The sequence below is a fragment of the Chironomus tepperi genome, unplaced genomic scaffold (genome assembly GCF_022539635.2).
Source record: "Chironomus tepperi strain 1889 unplaced genomic scaffold, CSIRO-AGI_Ctep_v1 contig_445, whole genome shotgun sequence".
Taxonomy (NCBI): Eukaryota; Metazoa; Arthropoda; class Insecta; order Diptera; family Chironomidae; genus Chironomus; species Chironomus tepperi.
Genome location: NW_027226567.1, coordinates 7,336,129 through 7,352,992, shown reverse-complemented (window position 1 = coordinate 7,352,992; position 16,864 = coordinate 7,336,129). Strand labels below are relative to the sequence as shown.

Below are 16,864 nucleotides of genomic sequence, written 5' to 3'. Positions count from 1 at the left end.
TTAGATTAATATCTCAGTGCCAACAAGATCATAATGTATAGGTGCGGTGAATACATTTCATTTATCATGTAATTTTTGACTCGGTGCAGTCTTTCCTTTCATGTTTGACACTAATTTTCTTCTTCTCGTCAATATTGTGTTGTTTGGGGGTCAATTGGTTAGTGACATATCAATGGTTGTGCGACTAGTCACACTGGATGTGCTTCCAACATTAAAAATCTACAGTAAACCACAATATGACAACTTCCAGAGTGTATTTTATGCCAAATAGTGTCTCAAACCAAAATATGATCATGTCCGTAACTTACTAACAGCCTGATTTATGTGCGCACAAGATATTTTAATTGGAAATAAGCACAAAACTAATTTTTTTCAGAATTTATACTCAATGTCATATTGGAAATTACTTAGACAAAGAAAAAAAAATTAATTCAATATTCCATGAAACTCTGACTGTAAAGTATTCGATTTTAATGCCAAAATCAAATTCTTATGAACATAACCTCAAATATAAAAAATTTTAATGACATAAACTGTCAATTGTGAAAAATCAACAATTTATTTATGAATGAAGAATCATTTATTAAGCATTTCGTTAAGGTTATGGCCAATAAGACCGAAAAAATTGAGCTTTAAATAGTCACTGAGGTCACTTTGTTCGTGAATTTGATTTATTAATTAGCTTAATGAAAAATTGCACATTCCAAAAAAAAAAAAAATGCTCAAGAAAAGTTAATTGAATGTGACAGGTGGATACACAGAGAATGTCTATTGCAGACTTGCTTGATTATGTAACTAAATAATTTATTCCAATATTGAGTAAATCGATGGTAAATAAGGTGACACAACAAGCAAAGGCTGTCATCAGCTTTTGAGATCAAAAATGGTTTGAGATTTTCTCTTCATTAAAATCATTCATGCGGAATGTTGAAACATTTTATCAAGCCTTTTGTTCATTGCATTGGTCCATGAAGGTATAAGGGATTAATTTATTCGATGATGAATTAATATTTTTAACAAATTCTTCAGAAGATGATGTAGCGAAAGAAATATTATTCAAATCAGGTGGATTTTTGAGGGAGTTGGAGATGAAATTTGATGGATCCACTTTTTAAACCACTGAGACATCACTGGTGTACCAGGGATACGGGACAGGTATCCATTGTGCCATGCCAATGGTTTACCTATACTGTACCGTACCGAACCATCACCGGAGAAATCGACTTCAGGAAATGGATCTTCAGATTCCCATATTTTGCTAAAGATGCTATAGACAGTATTGTCTGACAACTGATCAGTACAATCAGGCAGTCAAATAAGTATGTTCAGCCTCTTATTTCAATAAATCACATGACACAACGACCCCAACATCTATTGGACATATCAAAACTTTACAATAAAGCTCACAAGTCATTCCAAAATGACATAAGAGCTTCCAGACTTAGATGAATTTGTATATTTTACAAAACAGATGGAAATTCCTTAAGGCGATTACTTAAAAATTAATTTCATTTTTTTAGATGATTTCAAGAGAATAAAATTTGAATTTTAAATCACATACTTATTGTGTGGCTTTTAGGCCATGCCGAAAGTCAATGAAAAATCAAACATATTTTTTTTGATGTATCATAAAAATAACATTTTCTTACCTGTGTGAATGGCAACTGCTCAGAATTGGCACCACATTTGCAGACACTCTGCTCGACAACACGCATGGCAAATTTCTGATGAGCGACACATGATGGTGTATCACATGAGTCACCATCTGACGGTGATAAATGTGAATGAACGCGATGAAGGAGAAGTTCAAAGCATTCAGCAGCATCGCCTAAACATCCGAGTGGAAATCGTCGACTGGCAAGCGGTCCACTGGCTAATGCCCTTCTTAAAGGCTCCGGACATAATGCCGGCTCTGAACTTGTCTGTAATTGTGTGAATAAATTCTGTAAAGAGATAGAAAATAAAAAAATTGTAAAATTGATGCAAAAAGTAGAAAGTTGAAGGGAATTAAAATGGCAATAAAAATGAATTATATCTTACAACAACAGCATTTATGCATGAACTCATTCGAGTATTATCACAACTATCAATGAAATCATTATTATTGCTACGAGGTGAATCGAGGATGTCATTTGAACTATTGGCACGCTTCAATGTGGCAAATTTCTCCGATTTACTTGCACTTTTAATCGCATTAGTGTCAAGCGATTGAGGCTTTTGAGTCTGTTCTTTGCGCTTGTAACGGAACTTGATCATTGTTATATGCTTATGAATTTTACTTCTCGAACTCGCACACTAATTAAATATCTTTAAATTTTATTTTATATTTTTTTAACTTTTTTATTTGTTACACGCGATTAAATCTCGTCTATTTGCTTTCGCCTCTTCCAATTTTGCTGTGCAACGTTTCTGTGTTTCTGGATCTCTACTTTAATTTCTTTCATAATATTTCTCTTAGCTTTATACTTTTCCTATTCATCAATTTTTATTTTATTTCACTTCTAATTTTACTTTTTTTTTTGGTTCAAGTCTAAGAGTAGAAGACGACGATGCTAATTGGTGTGAAATTCTGTGAAGCGAAAGTAGATGTCAATAACACGGCATTACATTAAAGAAGAATAATAATGCTTGTCATTATTTGATGGTCAGTCAGTGAATCGAGTGGTTTATTTTCTCTGATTCAATGATCTTTATGAATACTGAGAGAATCTGTTGGCATAATTTGATTAAATTGAGTACTTTATTCATTAAATTAGTGAAAATATTAAGCACTTCCAACTCTAGGACAAAATATTTATCCGTAACACTAATTAAAGCCAATTTATTTGCATCACAAATTAATCATATTTTGACCATCAAATATACAACTAGCTTTATATGAAACAAATGACTATTATCGCCATCATCAATACCATATTTTGGATATATCGAACTGCTTTTGCTCATCACATTGTATTGTATTTTTTTTCATATCTCATTAACTCATCTACTTAATGAGAATCGACGTATTGCAATCTATTTTTAGACTTTACAAAAGAAGATTGCTTAATTTGTTTCTGTGCTTTGAGTTTCTGTGTGTTTTAAGCGCATTATTCATTTGATGTTGGTTCTTATTTTTACAATATTTCAACGTAATCTGAATATTTAAAAATTCTTATTTGAAAAACCACGTGTTTTAAATTTTCCCACTTCAAGACTTAAAATTCAAATTAAACAGCTTAAATACACAAAAGATCAAACTTTTAAGATGCAAGATTACTCAAAAAAGTGACAAAAGTTTAATTCACTAGCATAAATCACTCAATTATCAGTAAATCTAACAAAAAACTCTTCCAAACTGAAAATTTTAGGTTATTAACTTTGCAAAACTGCACCAAAATTTCGCACAAAAAAGAAAAAGCTTATTTTATTAGTTATTTCTCTTTTTCCTCGATACTTGAGAACGTAAAAAAAATGAAATCTTACAATATTTCTTTTTATCTCTATTACTTTTTCTTTTTATAAAATATATAAAAATTTATGTGAATGATTCACAAGGCGTAAATGAGAGAGAATCAATAATAAAAGAAGAAACAAAAAAAAAAGATGCAAAAGCCAATGATCCGTACAATGTTGTTTTGTGAGTTTTTAATGATAGAGTCAACGTAGTAAGCAAATAGTAAGCAATTCGGCATTTTAATGTTACCACAAGGAGATTATGATGGATTTATTGACTCGCTAAAAGGCGAAGAAAGAGGGCATTTATCAGATACGGCAGATTTATACGTAATAACAATAATATCATCTATAAAATTAAATAAAAATACAAGTCGCGACGAGACATTGGGCACGAGTTATTGTTTTTATCGCCTTATTTGGGGATTTTATACTTTTCTTCGATTATATCCTCAACAATCATGTTGAAAAATTGCCGCAATACAAGAGGAAAAAAAAAGCTTCTTTACGGTGGCCATCGACCGGGACAATACCACATCATCGTCATCGGACATAAATTGTGCACCATTTTGTGAGAAGATTCATAAATCAAGCATCACATGCAATTTTCGGACCGCAATTTGTGTATGGAAATAAATTTGCACACAATAATACAATGAGATGATGGAAAGAATCGTGAATGTACCAAAAAAAAATAAAAAAACTTGAATAATTGATGGTTTCATTGGTACATAAGTGTGTATATACGTTATACGGTAGACAGTGACCTGAGGTGATTCGAGCACATAAGAATGTCGTTTTGTGAATCACTTTACACTTCTCAGAATAACGTTCGAGCATTTCATAAATTATATATCGAACTCGAGTGCTGAACATGCCCCATAAGATCAACAATACTCTTTCACCGTTCCCTCATCTCCGGTTTACATATTAACTTTTGTGGATGTTTCGCAATTTCTCATGGCACACGTCATCCGAAAGTTTATTTTTATTTCTCTTCCACACATTTATTTCCACGGATGGACAATCAAAATGCAAACATCCACAAAAAAACAAAAAATAACGAACAAATAAAATTCTTATCGTAATTTCACAAAATAAAGCCCAAGCGTCATCAAAATAAAAAAAGTTATTCTTTTCTTTTCCGCACACCACAACAAACATTTCCATTGTCTCAGCGAATTTACTTTTATGTACTTTAGTTTAAGCAAAATTATTTAAAGAATGATTGCGTTTAATTATTCACTTTGTGTGGTTGGATGGCAAGACAAATTGGTGAATTCAAAAACTTTTTTTTTATGTTTTTTCTTAAAAACCACATCTTTTTTAATTTTTGCAGTTATTTAGACATGTTCTTGCCATTTTTTTAAAGCAATATTGTGCTGGAAATAAGGTTGAATCATGAAGTTAATTAAAGTAATTTGAGAAAAACTTTTCGAGGTGGGAAAGAAAATTTCAAATTTTAAATTTCCGTTAAATTTCATAATGAGCATTTAGATAAATCTATGCTTGTTAAGTTTGATAAATGCGTCCATTTAAATCACTCCAGAAAGATAACTTCAACTTATTCACAATATTTTGGCAAAGCGGAAATGTTCAATTGTTATGTTCTTGTTCTCTTGCCATTGCATTTACTTGAAAAAGGTAAGAAGAAGCAAAAGTTTTGGTTCTTAATGCGCAAAAGTGTTCCCAATTTTCTGTTTTGTGAGGAAGCCATCAATTAACTTCACTCTCTTTTAATGTCGTTTGTCTCATAAAAGCAGTATGAGTCAGGTTTAATTAAGAGGACATTTATGTTTGAATTATCAGTCGTTGGGCAACAAATACTCATGTATATTTACATTTGAATAATGATAGCAGTTATGGTTATGGTTTTGGAACTAATTTCAATTTTTTGTTGGTGAAAGAAACATGCTCAAAAAAAATATTTTAATGATTATTTTCAGTCATTTAGGCTTCATTTTGGTTTCTTGTCGATTGCGCAAATTCAATGCCGGCCAAAATTGAATTTTCATTAAGCAATAAAATTGATATTTTATGTGACATGATTTGAGGTAAATTCGCTTAATCCGAAAGAAATTGCTTAAAATGTTTCATATTCGCACAATAAATTTTACGTGATTTCAGCCATTGTTTAACAAGTTGGACTTAACAGTCAACCTCTTTTTTACGAGAAATTCTTATCAGAAAAATCTTGAAAAATATTTTGATAGCTTTTTATGGCTAAAACAGCAAATGGAAATCAACAGGCTTCTGAAGAAGATGAAAACCAATGAAAACTGCTGTACGGGTGTATAATTGCCAAAAATCAAAATGATTTGAATATTAAATTTCGAAATAAATTATTCAAGAAGGAAATATTAATTAGATCCCAATAATTTTATTGGACTTCATTCTGATTATCATTCACACTCCATCAGAAACTTGATATTTTTCATTGATAAATTCTTAGTGTTTAAGGGTTGTGTTCATATCCACGAAGTTTGAGGGTTTTTATTAGAAGGAAGGACATTGGACCAATCAAGTGACATTGGCCCAAAACCTGAACGCACAACAAACCGTTAGAATCAGTTATTAACTAGTCATTAACTTGTATTGTTATTGTCAACTGACAAAGGCCAGCAAGCGTTAAAACCAGTTTTAGACACCAACTGAGAGAGGCCATGGATCACAGATGATCTCTACGATCAGCGAAATAAGTTAGTATTTTGAACCTCTCGGGAAAGTTCCATTTTGACAAATTTCCTCCGAAAATGTCATCAAAAAAGTCCACGCAAAAGCTCATTCTTGGAATTTGTCAACATCAATAAACAATAAAATTAATAACTGCATACGAAAATTTATTGACTTGTCCCTGACTTGAGATTATCGAGTCACAATCAATTAAAAACGTAAGACAACCAGAATATCCCCACAGCCAGTCTGGACTTATAAACTAGAGGACATCTAAAATGGACTTTAAATTAAGTTGCAATGATTGGTGGACGAAATTATTTTTGGAAGTATTATCATTAAAATTGTATTAATTCTGATCCGTAAACGGCTATTGCAAAAAAAAATCTTGAAATTGGCAATAAAACCCGAAGCTTCTTTAATTAATTTAGAGTCATTAATTAACTATTCATGAAAATTGCTTTTAAGTCAAGCAGACGTGGCCAAAGATTTGTTCAGATTTTTCAATTCAACGCCTCTAAATCTCATTAAGTGGAGTGAAAGGACAGACAGTGAGTAATAAAAAATCAGTTTTTAAGTGGAGCATGTGTAATCCATGACAAGTAATTGGCAAGTTGTAATGCATGACCTTTAAACAAGATTAAGTAGCTACTGTTTGCTGCGTTGGACCAAAACAAAGCATAATCAGAAGATTTTGGTGGCATTTGATTAAAATTATGCCAATTTAATGCTGTGTTCATGATCAACAAACCATAGATTTTTAATATTCCAATCCATGCAGGAGTCCCATGGAGATTTAATTAAGTTAACTCATGCACAATGTCTCAAATCATAACAAGGACAACATTCACTTATGTACAGCATATATACACATTTATCGCGCGCGAGAACCTTTAATTGCTGCCTTTAAAATTCACAATAAACTCGTTCATCTCATCATCTGCTCCCTAATAATTTTTCGTACTGCGATTGCTTTATGTGCACTGACTGCATGAAACATTTTTTTATTCTCCTTTTTGGCTTTATTTTTATGTCGCATTAAATTAAACATAAGGCAACAGGTGGAAGATACGCATCCATCACATTCAATTTTCGATTCTTTTTGTGTCTCTCTTCATTTTTTTTTAAAACACAGAATTAATTTCATACTTTTTTTGGCTTGTGCCATTCTTTTATGCTGCACATGCAATAAAAAATATTCATTAGTTGTGTCTAAATAATAAGAACAACAACATCAAATGATACATGCATGTTCATAAAGACACCTTGTGGTTGACTTCTTATACACGAAAAAAAAAATTATATTTTAAAATAATTGTAGCACACAGAAATGCACGAAGCACAGAATCAACTGGTTTTTTTTTTCAATTCATTCACTCTTTTTTTATTGCGATTGCATTTTAATGTTTAAATCGCGAGCATAAATTCACCATGGTTGTCAACAATTTGGCTTTTGAGTTCCATTATGGACATTTTTGTCAGATTTTTATCTCGGTTGAAGGGATTGTTTTTTGGAGTTGTTCCTTGTTGGGCTTTTGTTGATTTTAGCATTGAGTTCAAACATTTTTGGGGGTATAAGAGAATTGAGTCGCATTCTGAGGACTTTTTTGAAAATTTATATTGTGGCATGTGGTCTATGATTCGTGTAGTCAATCCCGAGTGACATAAATGAAGGAAAGCTCTGCCACGGAGTTCTAAATGATCAACTAAACCTCTTTTATTGTCAGTCATATGACCAAACGGAGATGGATTGCAATTGGTGTAAATAAAAGAGGTTTAGCGGAGTCTATAGAGCTTCGTGGCGAAGGTTTCTGCATTTGTGTCGCTCAGATGTGAACAATTCTCATGAAGCAAGATTTGACTTCAAGTCTAAGATCTGCATCAATATTAAAAAATCTCAAAAGTAACAACAGTGAAGTAAAATTCAACATCAAATCCAAAAATCTCCATCATCTCCCAAAAAATCTGACAAAATATCCACAACGGACAAAAATCTGCAATTTTCACAAATTCACAAATTTTTTATTACACTGCTCAAGCTGATTGATTCTCTTTACGACTTTTAAAATTTAAAAAACATAAAAACCACTCCCAAATTTGGCACATAATATGCTAATTCTCAGTAATCCTTGATGTCTTAATTTCACATTTAATGATACATGCTTCTTTATTTCTTCTTTTATCTTATTATTCCATTGAAATGATGATCAGACACAAGAAATACAATAATTGTAAAGATGAGAACTATTAAGCACTTTTTTCTGACTAAACAATAAAATTCAATCAAGTATTGATGATGACGTCATAATCCATACACTAAATTTCTATTGAATTTTATTAGACATTAAAAAAAGTCTTCCTTACACAGTATTGGAACTAAAAAAAAAATTTTAATATAAAACCGCAACGAATAAAAAAGCACGTCTATAGTAATCGAGTATGAAAGCGAAACTGTGCAATGTTGGAGAGTTTGTAGAAAAAGAGCGCAGGTATAGCGGAGCAATACAAGCCACAAATACACATGCACATTCAGCAAGACTGGTTTTTCTACCTTTTTTTTTCTTCATCATAAATTTTTTTTTTACAATCTCTTTTCCAAGACTTTTTTTTCTGATTCTTTTTTTTCTCTATTTTTTATTATTTCTTTTCAACTCAACTTGTTCGTTTCCATCGCATGTAGGACTCTGAACATGTATATATACCTTAAGTGATCAACACACGTGCATGCATGAGTGTATCAGTGTAAATAAGAATATGGTATGAAAGAAGAGAGAAGTGATTGCTTGTTGGACAAACATCAATATTTGAAGCCAACGATGGATGCTTCATGTTGAGATTTGTATGGAACAGGTAAAAATATGAAAATTTTCTAAACTATCATCAGAACATAAATGCAAAGAAGATTCTGGTTCTTTTTTTGTGTAAAATGTGCAAAATTTGAAGGTGCAATCGCACCCTGTACCCGAACATTTGTTGAATATCCCAAACAAAGAAAAAAAGTCAATTTCTTGGAATTTTAGCTGGATATAATCATCAATTTTCTTGATCTAACTTAATCATCCCTGTTGGTTAACTGTTTGGTATGTCTTGATTTCAAAATCATTAATCTTTTCGCGCCAGACATTCTTGTGAGTATATTTTCTTTCTATTGAGCATTTTCTGCGTTGCATCATTATGAAGTCAATGTGGAATTGCGAACATAAAGCGAGAATATTTAACTCTTTGACTACCGTTTCGAAATTTCAATTAGGTACTTGAGAGGAATTCATTTTGGTATTTTAATTTTTCTTATGGATTTGTGCACTATGGGCCAGAAATGAATTTTTTTTCTAAAAATTATTTTCTTGGCTTTTTTGATAGTCCCTATTCTGCTCTATATAACGTTAGTCAAAAAACTTTTCAAGTCGTTACCTTGTGGGAGATATGGCATTTTGAAGTTAGTAAGTCGACCATTTTCATGTATCATTAAAATTGATCTCACCGATTACTGTATTGATGAATCTTCTTGAAACTTTTTTTGTTTATTAGCTTAATATATGTCCTTAATTTTGAGATATAAAAAAATTTCCCAGGCATCGGAAAATTATGTGAAAAACTTGGTTTTTCGTGAAAACCACGTGGTCACAATACTTCCGTTTGTCTAGCTCATTACTGGTGCAATTTTTAATTCTTAATTGTTCTTTTTATTAAAGATAATATAATAATCTACAACTTTTGTGAACATATTGTATAGTTTTGTCCAAGTTCTGATAGTGAAAAAATAGATTTTTCCTAAAAAAACTTCAATTTTTTGACAAAAATTGCTCTAGCGCTTCAGGAGTATAAATGGTAGTGGAATTTTTTTCCGGATTTTGAAAGCTCTCTGTTACTACTATAAAACAATGCAATAAAATAAGAATGCGTTCTCTTGGCAAAAGGCACTTTTTTGGCTCTGAAAGTCACATGCCACGCACTCCTCATATAGAAAAAAATTCATAAAATTTTTAGATCTTATTAAAATTTACTATTTATAGTCTAGATTGATAGATCTATTCAATACGCATATTTTGAGTATAAATATGTCATGGTTTGGTCCAGTTTTAAGGGCAAAATTTCAAAATTTCGATTTTTACTAAAATTTTTGAGAAAAAAATAACTTTTTTTCTCGAACTCAATGAAACTTGTTCAAATTTTTTTTAAAAGCTGTATTTTTATGTTTATAACAACTTTTGTTCAGCAACTTCTCATAAATATTTGATTTTTGGCCTGAAATTTTGAAAAAACTTAAAAATACCCTAATTTTTGGGTATTTTTTGAACAAATCTTACGAAATCTTATCAAGTATCAATTTTTAACAAGAGATTATTAACTAACTTTATGCTTTCGAGGATGATCTTTCATTTTCCGATGAGAAACATATAGGTTTTCATATAAAAATGTTCTAAATAATGACTTTAAGTAGTTCGAGCAAGGAGATCAAAATTTTCAAATTCACTTTTCCATAGCTAAAACTATTCAGATGACTTTAAAACTTTCTGAATTCATTTATTATTGAAGAATTAACTGATTTATTACTAGTTTTGGTAGTAATAACAGCTATTCCTTCAGATTTTAGTGACTAAACAATCGAAAATTTCCAAAAAATTTAGGATCGTGTAAATCACGATTTTTGTTAGTTTTAATTATTAATTTGTTTATATTTATTATCTGTTATCAATCTGGTTGTGCCAAAAGTTATTAAAATGTAAAAATGTTAAAACAAAACCAAGATTTAGTGATCATAAAAAACTCAAAATGAATCAATTGTTCAATCATGCTTTTTAATGCTTTTTGAAGAATTTTTGCGGCTACACTTTTATGGAACTAGAGCAAAATTTAGTCAAAAATGATCTTAAAAAAGAAATTTGAGAATTGCAGTGCATCTTGAGTAGAACTAAGATTGTCAGATTAAAAAAAATTATTTGGTACGTTTAAATTGCTAAAATCACTAAAATCTGATGGAATAGCTGTTATTACTACCAAAACTAGTAATAAATCAGTTATATCTTCAATAATAAATGAATTCAGAAAGTTTTAAAGTCATCTGAATAGTTTTAGCTATGGAAAAGTGAATTTGAAAATTTTGATCTCCTTGCTCGAACTACTTAAAGTCATTATTTAGAACATTTTTATATGAAAACCTATATGTTTCTCATCGGAAAATGAAAGATCATCCTCGAAAGCATAAAGTTAGTTAATAATCTCTTGTTAAAAATTGATACTTGATAAGATTTCGTAAGATTTGTTCAAAAAATACCCAAAAATTAGGGTATTTTTAAGTTTTTTCAAAATTTCAGGCCAAAAATCAAATATTTATGAGAAGTTGCTGAACAAAAGTTGTTATAAACATAAAAATACAGCTTTTAAAAAAAATTTGAACAAGTTTCATTGAGTTCGAGAAAAAAAGTTATTTTTTTCTCAAAAATTTTAGTAAAAATCGAAATTTTGAAATTTTGCCCTTAAAACTGGACCAAACCATGACATATTTATACTCAAAATATGCGTATTGAATAGATCTATCAATCTAGACTATAAATAGTAAATTTTAATAAGATCTAAAAATTTTATGAATTTTTTTCTATATGAGGAGTGCGTGGCATGTGACTTTCAGAGCCAAAAAAGTGCCTTTTGCCAAGAGAACGCATTCTTATTTTATTGCATTGTTTTATAGTAGTAACAGAGAGCTTTCAAAATCCGGAAAAAAATTCCACTACCATTTATACTCCTGAAGCGCTAGAGCAATTTTTGTCAAAAAATTGAAGTTTTTTTAGGAAAAATCTATTTTTTCACTATCAGAACTTGGACAAAACTATACAATATGTTCACAAAAGTTGTAGATTATTATATTATCTTTAATAAAAAGAACAATTAAGAATTAAAAATTGCACCAGTAATGAGCTAGACAAACGGAAGTATTGTGACCACGTGGTTTTCACGAAAAACCAAGTTTTTCACATAATTTTCCGATGCCTGGGAAATTTTTTTATATCTCAAAATTAAGGACATATATTAAGCTAATAAACAAAAAAAGTTTCAAGAAGATTCATCAATACAGTAATCGGTGAGATCAATTTTAATGATACATGAAAATGGTCGACTTACTAACTTCAAAATGCCATATCTCCCACAAGGTAACGACTTGAAAAGTTTTTTGACTAACGTTATATAGAGCAGAATAGGGACTATCAAAAAAGCCAAGAAAATAATTTTTAGAAAAAAAATTCATTTCTGGCCCATAGTGTTGTGATGCAAATTAATTTTTTTGTGCCTTTTTTCTTTATTGCTTGATTTGACTTTAATAATTGCTTGGGATTTTTTTGAGTGATTTGGAAAGAAATTGTTGACTTTTTGCAAAAGAGATGAAGGATTGTTAAACTCAATTGGTTGCGATTGTATCATATGTGCTTTTGCATACTTTGGGAATTGAACCTAAAGTCTCATTTTATAAGAAACGTTGATGAGTTCCGTTCTGCTTTTTAGCTCATCTGTCATTAAATTTTGGTTCTAAATCCGGCAGATTTGCCTAAATATGGTTCTGTAATAGACAAAGGAACCGCTTTTAGATGCCGCCCTTGACCCTTCAATATCCAATTCCTTCAATATTCAAGCGCACATTTCTCAAAAGAAACAAATCTTATTCCATTAAGTATCAATTCCATTTCAATTGACAATTAAGCACAGCCTCAAAACCACATAATTTCCCAACATTAAACTCAATCAGACTTCCACCTCAACATAAAATTTCTTAACGACGTTATTATGCAAAAAAAAATGTCTGTAATTTTACTTAATTATGATCTAATCAGTGCAATAAAATTAAATTTAATTATCAAGTCTGTAATTACGATAAGTTTTATTTCATTTATATTAGTTTTAAAGTGGCACTTTTGATTCGACCACTTAATCATCCTTGACCGTTATAAATAATCAGTATAAATAAATAATTGCCATTTTATGCTAACCAATAGTCAATATACTTATGAAATATGCTCATGTATTTGAATAATTTAATTTCCATAATGTTCAATTCTCATTCTTTTGTTTCTTACTGCTGTTCTACATGAAACAAATTTCAAATTAGTTTCACGATCTGAATACTGAATGAATGAAGAAAAAGTTTCTCTCACTATTGAAAATTACACAAATTTTTTATTACTAAAGTAGTTGTTCTTGAATAAAAGTGCCTTTTAAGGTGGAGACAAAATTCTATAATCGCTTTTTACTTTTTTTTTCCTTCTAGTAAAGTTAAATAAACTGTTGTCTGTGTGATGCAACACTGTGTAAATAGAATCTTTAATGAACTGAGTATGAATGTTGATGATGAGAACACATCAGGAAGCGTTTTTTGTTGCTTAATTAATGTTTTATGTAGAAATTTAAGACTTTTTTAGTTTTAACGGTTTTATAAAATTTGAACTTTATTACTTTGAAATGGCAATTTTTTTTTTCCCATATTTAAGAATTTTTTGCTAATTTTAAGCAGCAGACAGTGAATTAACAAGAACTACTCACATATTTCCTATCTTAAGAACAGCAAAAGTAAGTTAAAAAGGAAACAACAAGTCTACTTCTAGCTTCCAACCCAAAATGAAAGCATTATTCACAAGAACTCGAACATATAAGAACAAATAAACATGTAAAGCACATGTTGATTCCAAATAACAGCGTGTTTTTCTAGAAATGAAGCGGGAATGTCATTCATGCGCTACAAGTTTGTCTTTCCTATTATGTATGATAAGATAAAAGCCATGAAAGTGAATCGGAAGAATAATTCACTGAGAATATCTTCTGTATACAGAAAACTGGATGTCTGTATATTATTCATAACGAATTTAAAATTTTTAAATTTATGATGAAATTCCGATTTGAAATGTTAATTAAATTTACATTGCATGAGAGTTAAGAACAGAAGAAGTCGAGTAACATCTAAAGTGCATCTATCATAAAAGGCCATTAACGTATGATGAATTACACAGCTTTAATATTCATGTTTAATAAAGAAGCGTATAGAATCTCGAATGAACATAACGCGGAATATGTGAGGTCTATTAGATTACATCTCTCAATAAACTTTCATGTCTCATTTCTAATCAAGATAAGAATTTATCCAATAATGTAAAACGGGGTTGATTAAAAGTTATGTCTATTGTAAAACTTCATATAGAACAGTGCTGTCCAAACTGTATTGTGTCTAAGCACACCATGGTGATTAGGCTCGACCAAAACCCTACATGGTATACGGTTCTGCACACAGTTTAGACAACCCTGATCCTAGAATGTACCACAACTCCGTCATTCATGAATGAACCCCAAACAGAATCAATTATTATGAGACATTATTGCAGCAGCGGCAGTAACGCACGATTATAAACTTATAAATCGAGGTGTTTGTCAGATGCAATAGGTAGACGCGAAGAATTCATTGACCTTTGTTCTTTTAAATGCTAAAATAAAAGCTGAATGAACTGACTGATGCCATGAAAGTTTAATGAATTCATAAGAAAATTTTCCACAGACTTTTCCCACCAATTGTCTTGTGTTAAGTTTGTAGTCTTTTGATTTTATTAATTTTTGCAAATATTAAATAAGGCAGCTAAAGAAGAGCAGTAAATGAATGAGAAAAATACGAGGCAGTCAACTGGAATCAAGGGTGGATAGATTGAGATTTTATAAAATTTGATACAGAATATTTTGGCATAAATTTATGTGCGTAAAATAATATTTACAATGTTATCATGATTCTTACGCAAAGCACGTCCAATAATTTATGCAAATTATATTCATACCCAGAATTTCTTTTTCTCATAAAAAAATGTTCATTTTCTATTCAGGCATTTAAGTCTTTTTCTATAAATTTTTATAGTCCAAAGCACAATAATAAACAATTTTCTGTGACTACCTGTTAGAATGACATTTTTTTAACTTCTATTCTGCTTGAATGACCTTTTTGATGGAGAAATTTGTCAGATAACAATAATCTTTAAGTAGTTTAAGTAGGAATAGTCCTTGAAAAGTGGATGGTAATGGCGTATTTATATGGGACGTTTATGGTTACTAGACAGTATATTAGATTTGTGGATTTAAGATGGTATCAATTGAATTCCTGAGTTCGAATCTCAAAACTTAAAATTTTATGGTCATCAATGAATATTTCATAACTCTTTTTTAATCATTCCTCATTTTTTTGGTCGACCGTTCAAAAATCAGACAAACCAAGGCTGGAAGTTGACCCGAATTTTGGATGAAATTGTCGACTCGGCTCCATACTCGAAGTCTACAGGACTCAAAGTTGACCAGAATTTTTTATGGAGTCGAGACGACCTAAGGCGACATCCAAAATTCGACTCAACTTCAAGCTCTCAGACAAACTGACATCCAATATCCCAACCTCAATTCCAACAAATGCATCGTCTCCAAATCTACATTCAGACAATACTAAATATGTCCTATCTGTCAAATACAGCAAAATATTAATGGGAATTTAAGTGTACATTCTAGAATAAAAATTTTATGATTATTGTTATGACTTTAAATGAGGAAGTAAGTCAGACTTTGTACAGATTTAAATCTCTTTTTATGACATCATTTTGCAATTCCTTTTTTTTCTCATTTATTTCGCTCACTTTTTTTTCTTTGCCTTACTCATGAAAATTACGTAATTGTATGATTTATGCTTTGTGACTTTAAAGCTGTAGAAAATGTTCTGCTCGTGACTATAGACGCTTGGTTTGTGTCTTTGCTGTGCTTTAATATTTATTGGAGTTGAACTCCATTAAGTTCCTTGAAGTTATGCAAACCGCATGTCTAATAAAATTTCTAAAGACACATATGAGTGGATAGACAGCATAACACTCGGAAATTGACCAGTAAGACATATAAATGAAGAAATAAATTATTTTATTTTAAGTGTCCATGATACCGTGAAGAAATTGGAATTAAAAAAAAAATTAATTTAAGCATTTAGCGCAAAGCATCTGTGTAAATGGACTCGCTACACGACAAAGTCGACATTGAATTTTATTGTCGTATAAAAAAATAAAAAAAAACTTCATCAAAATTAAAATTCATCATGTCGATTTTTCGTGATGAAGAGGAAATGAGGAAAGATTTAAAAAGTGCAAAATAGAGCCATTTGGTCAATGAGACTGAGCCCTCAATTTTTTTTTATATTTTTTTTTGTTCACGTAGTGATTTGATTAGTTCCATTTGAATCGAGCCAAGTCGTTTATGACATCAAATTCCGTCTATAAAGCTTGTAATTATGTCAAATTAGCAAAATTGGTTGTGAAATTGCTAACATTTTTCTTTCCGTAATCTCGACGAGTTCAATGCTGAATTTATAAGATATAAATTGGATGTGTTTATGTTTGTTGGAGTATTTTAGGTTAACTTGGCGGGGTTATGCTTAAAATGCTTCTAAAATAGAGTTGAACCAGATTTTCTGAATTCTGGATGTCCATGCTCTTGATAATTCTAACTCTAAGCACAACCTTTGTCTTAAGGACAGCAATTTCAAATTACATGCCATCAAGATCATCAGCATCACACAGCCACACAGCAGTTATGCGAAAAATACACCAGAAAAATGAATATAAATTATACAAAGATGAATTACTTACCTTTAAGGCACAAAATATACATTCTGATCCGCTGCAATTGTGATTATTCAGCTGTCTGAATGAACGTCTAAATGCATCTAAATGCCACAAGACCTAGAAATGCAGAATATCGGAAAGTT

General features: G+C 30.7%; 1 protein-coding gene across 5 annotated transcripts in view; it reads right to left on the bottom strand.

Annotated features, from left to right (window-relative positions):
• ec (ubiquitin specific peptidase echinus) overlaps positions 1-16,864 on the bottom strand; it is a 72,655-nt gene that overhangs the window by 8,345 nt on the left and 47,446 nt on the right. For 2 of the 5 annotated variants that reach the window (XM_070650030.1, XM_070650034.1), the window contains 2 exons: positions 16,746-16,838; positions 1,650-1,943 (listed from right to left, as the gene is read on the bottom strand). In XM_070650030.1, coding sequence (XP_070506131.1) covers positions 1,650-1,943; positions 16,746-16,838 — 387 coding nt within the window. Of the gene's footprint in view, positions 1-1,649; positions 1,944-2,040; positions 2,717-2,912; positions 3,092-8,472; positions 8,547-16,745; positions 16,839-16,864 lie in introns of those variants that run through there. The other 3 variants (XM_070650032.1, XM_070650031.1, XM_070650033.1) reach the window with 3 other exon arrangements.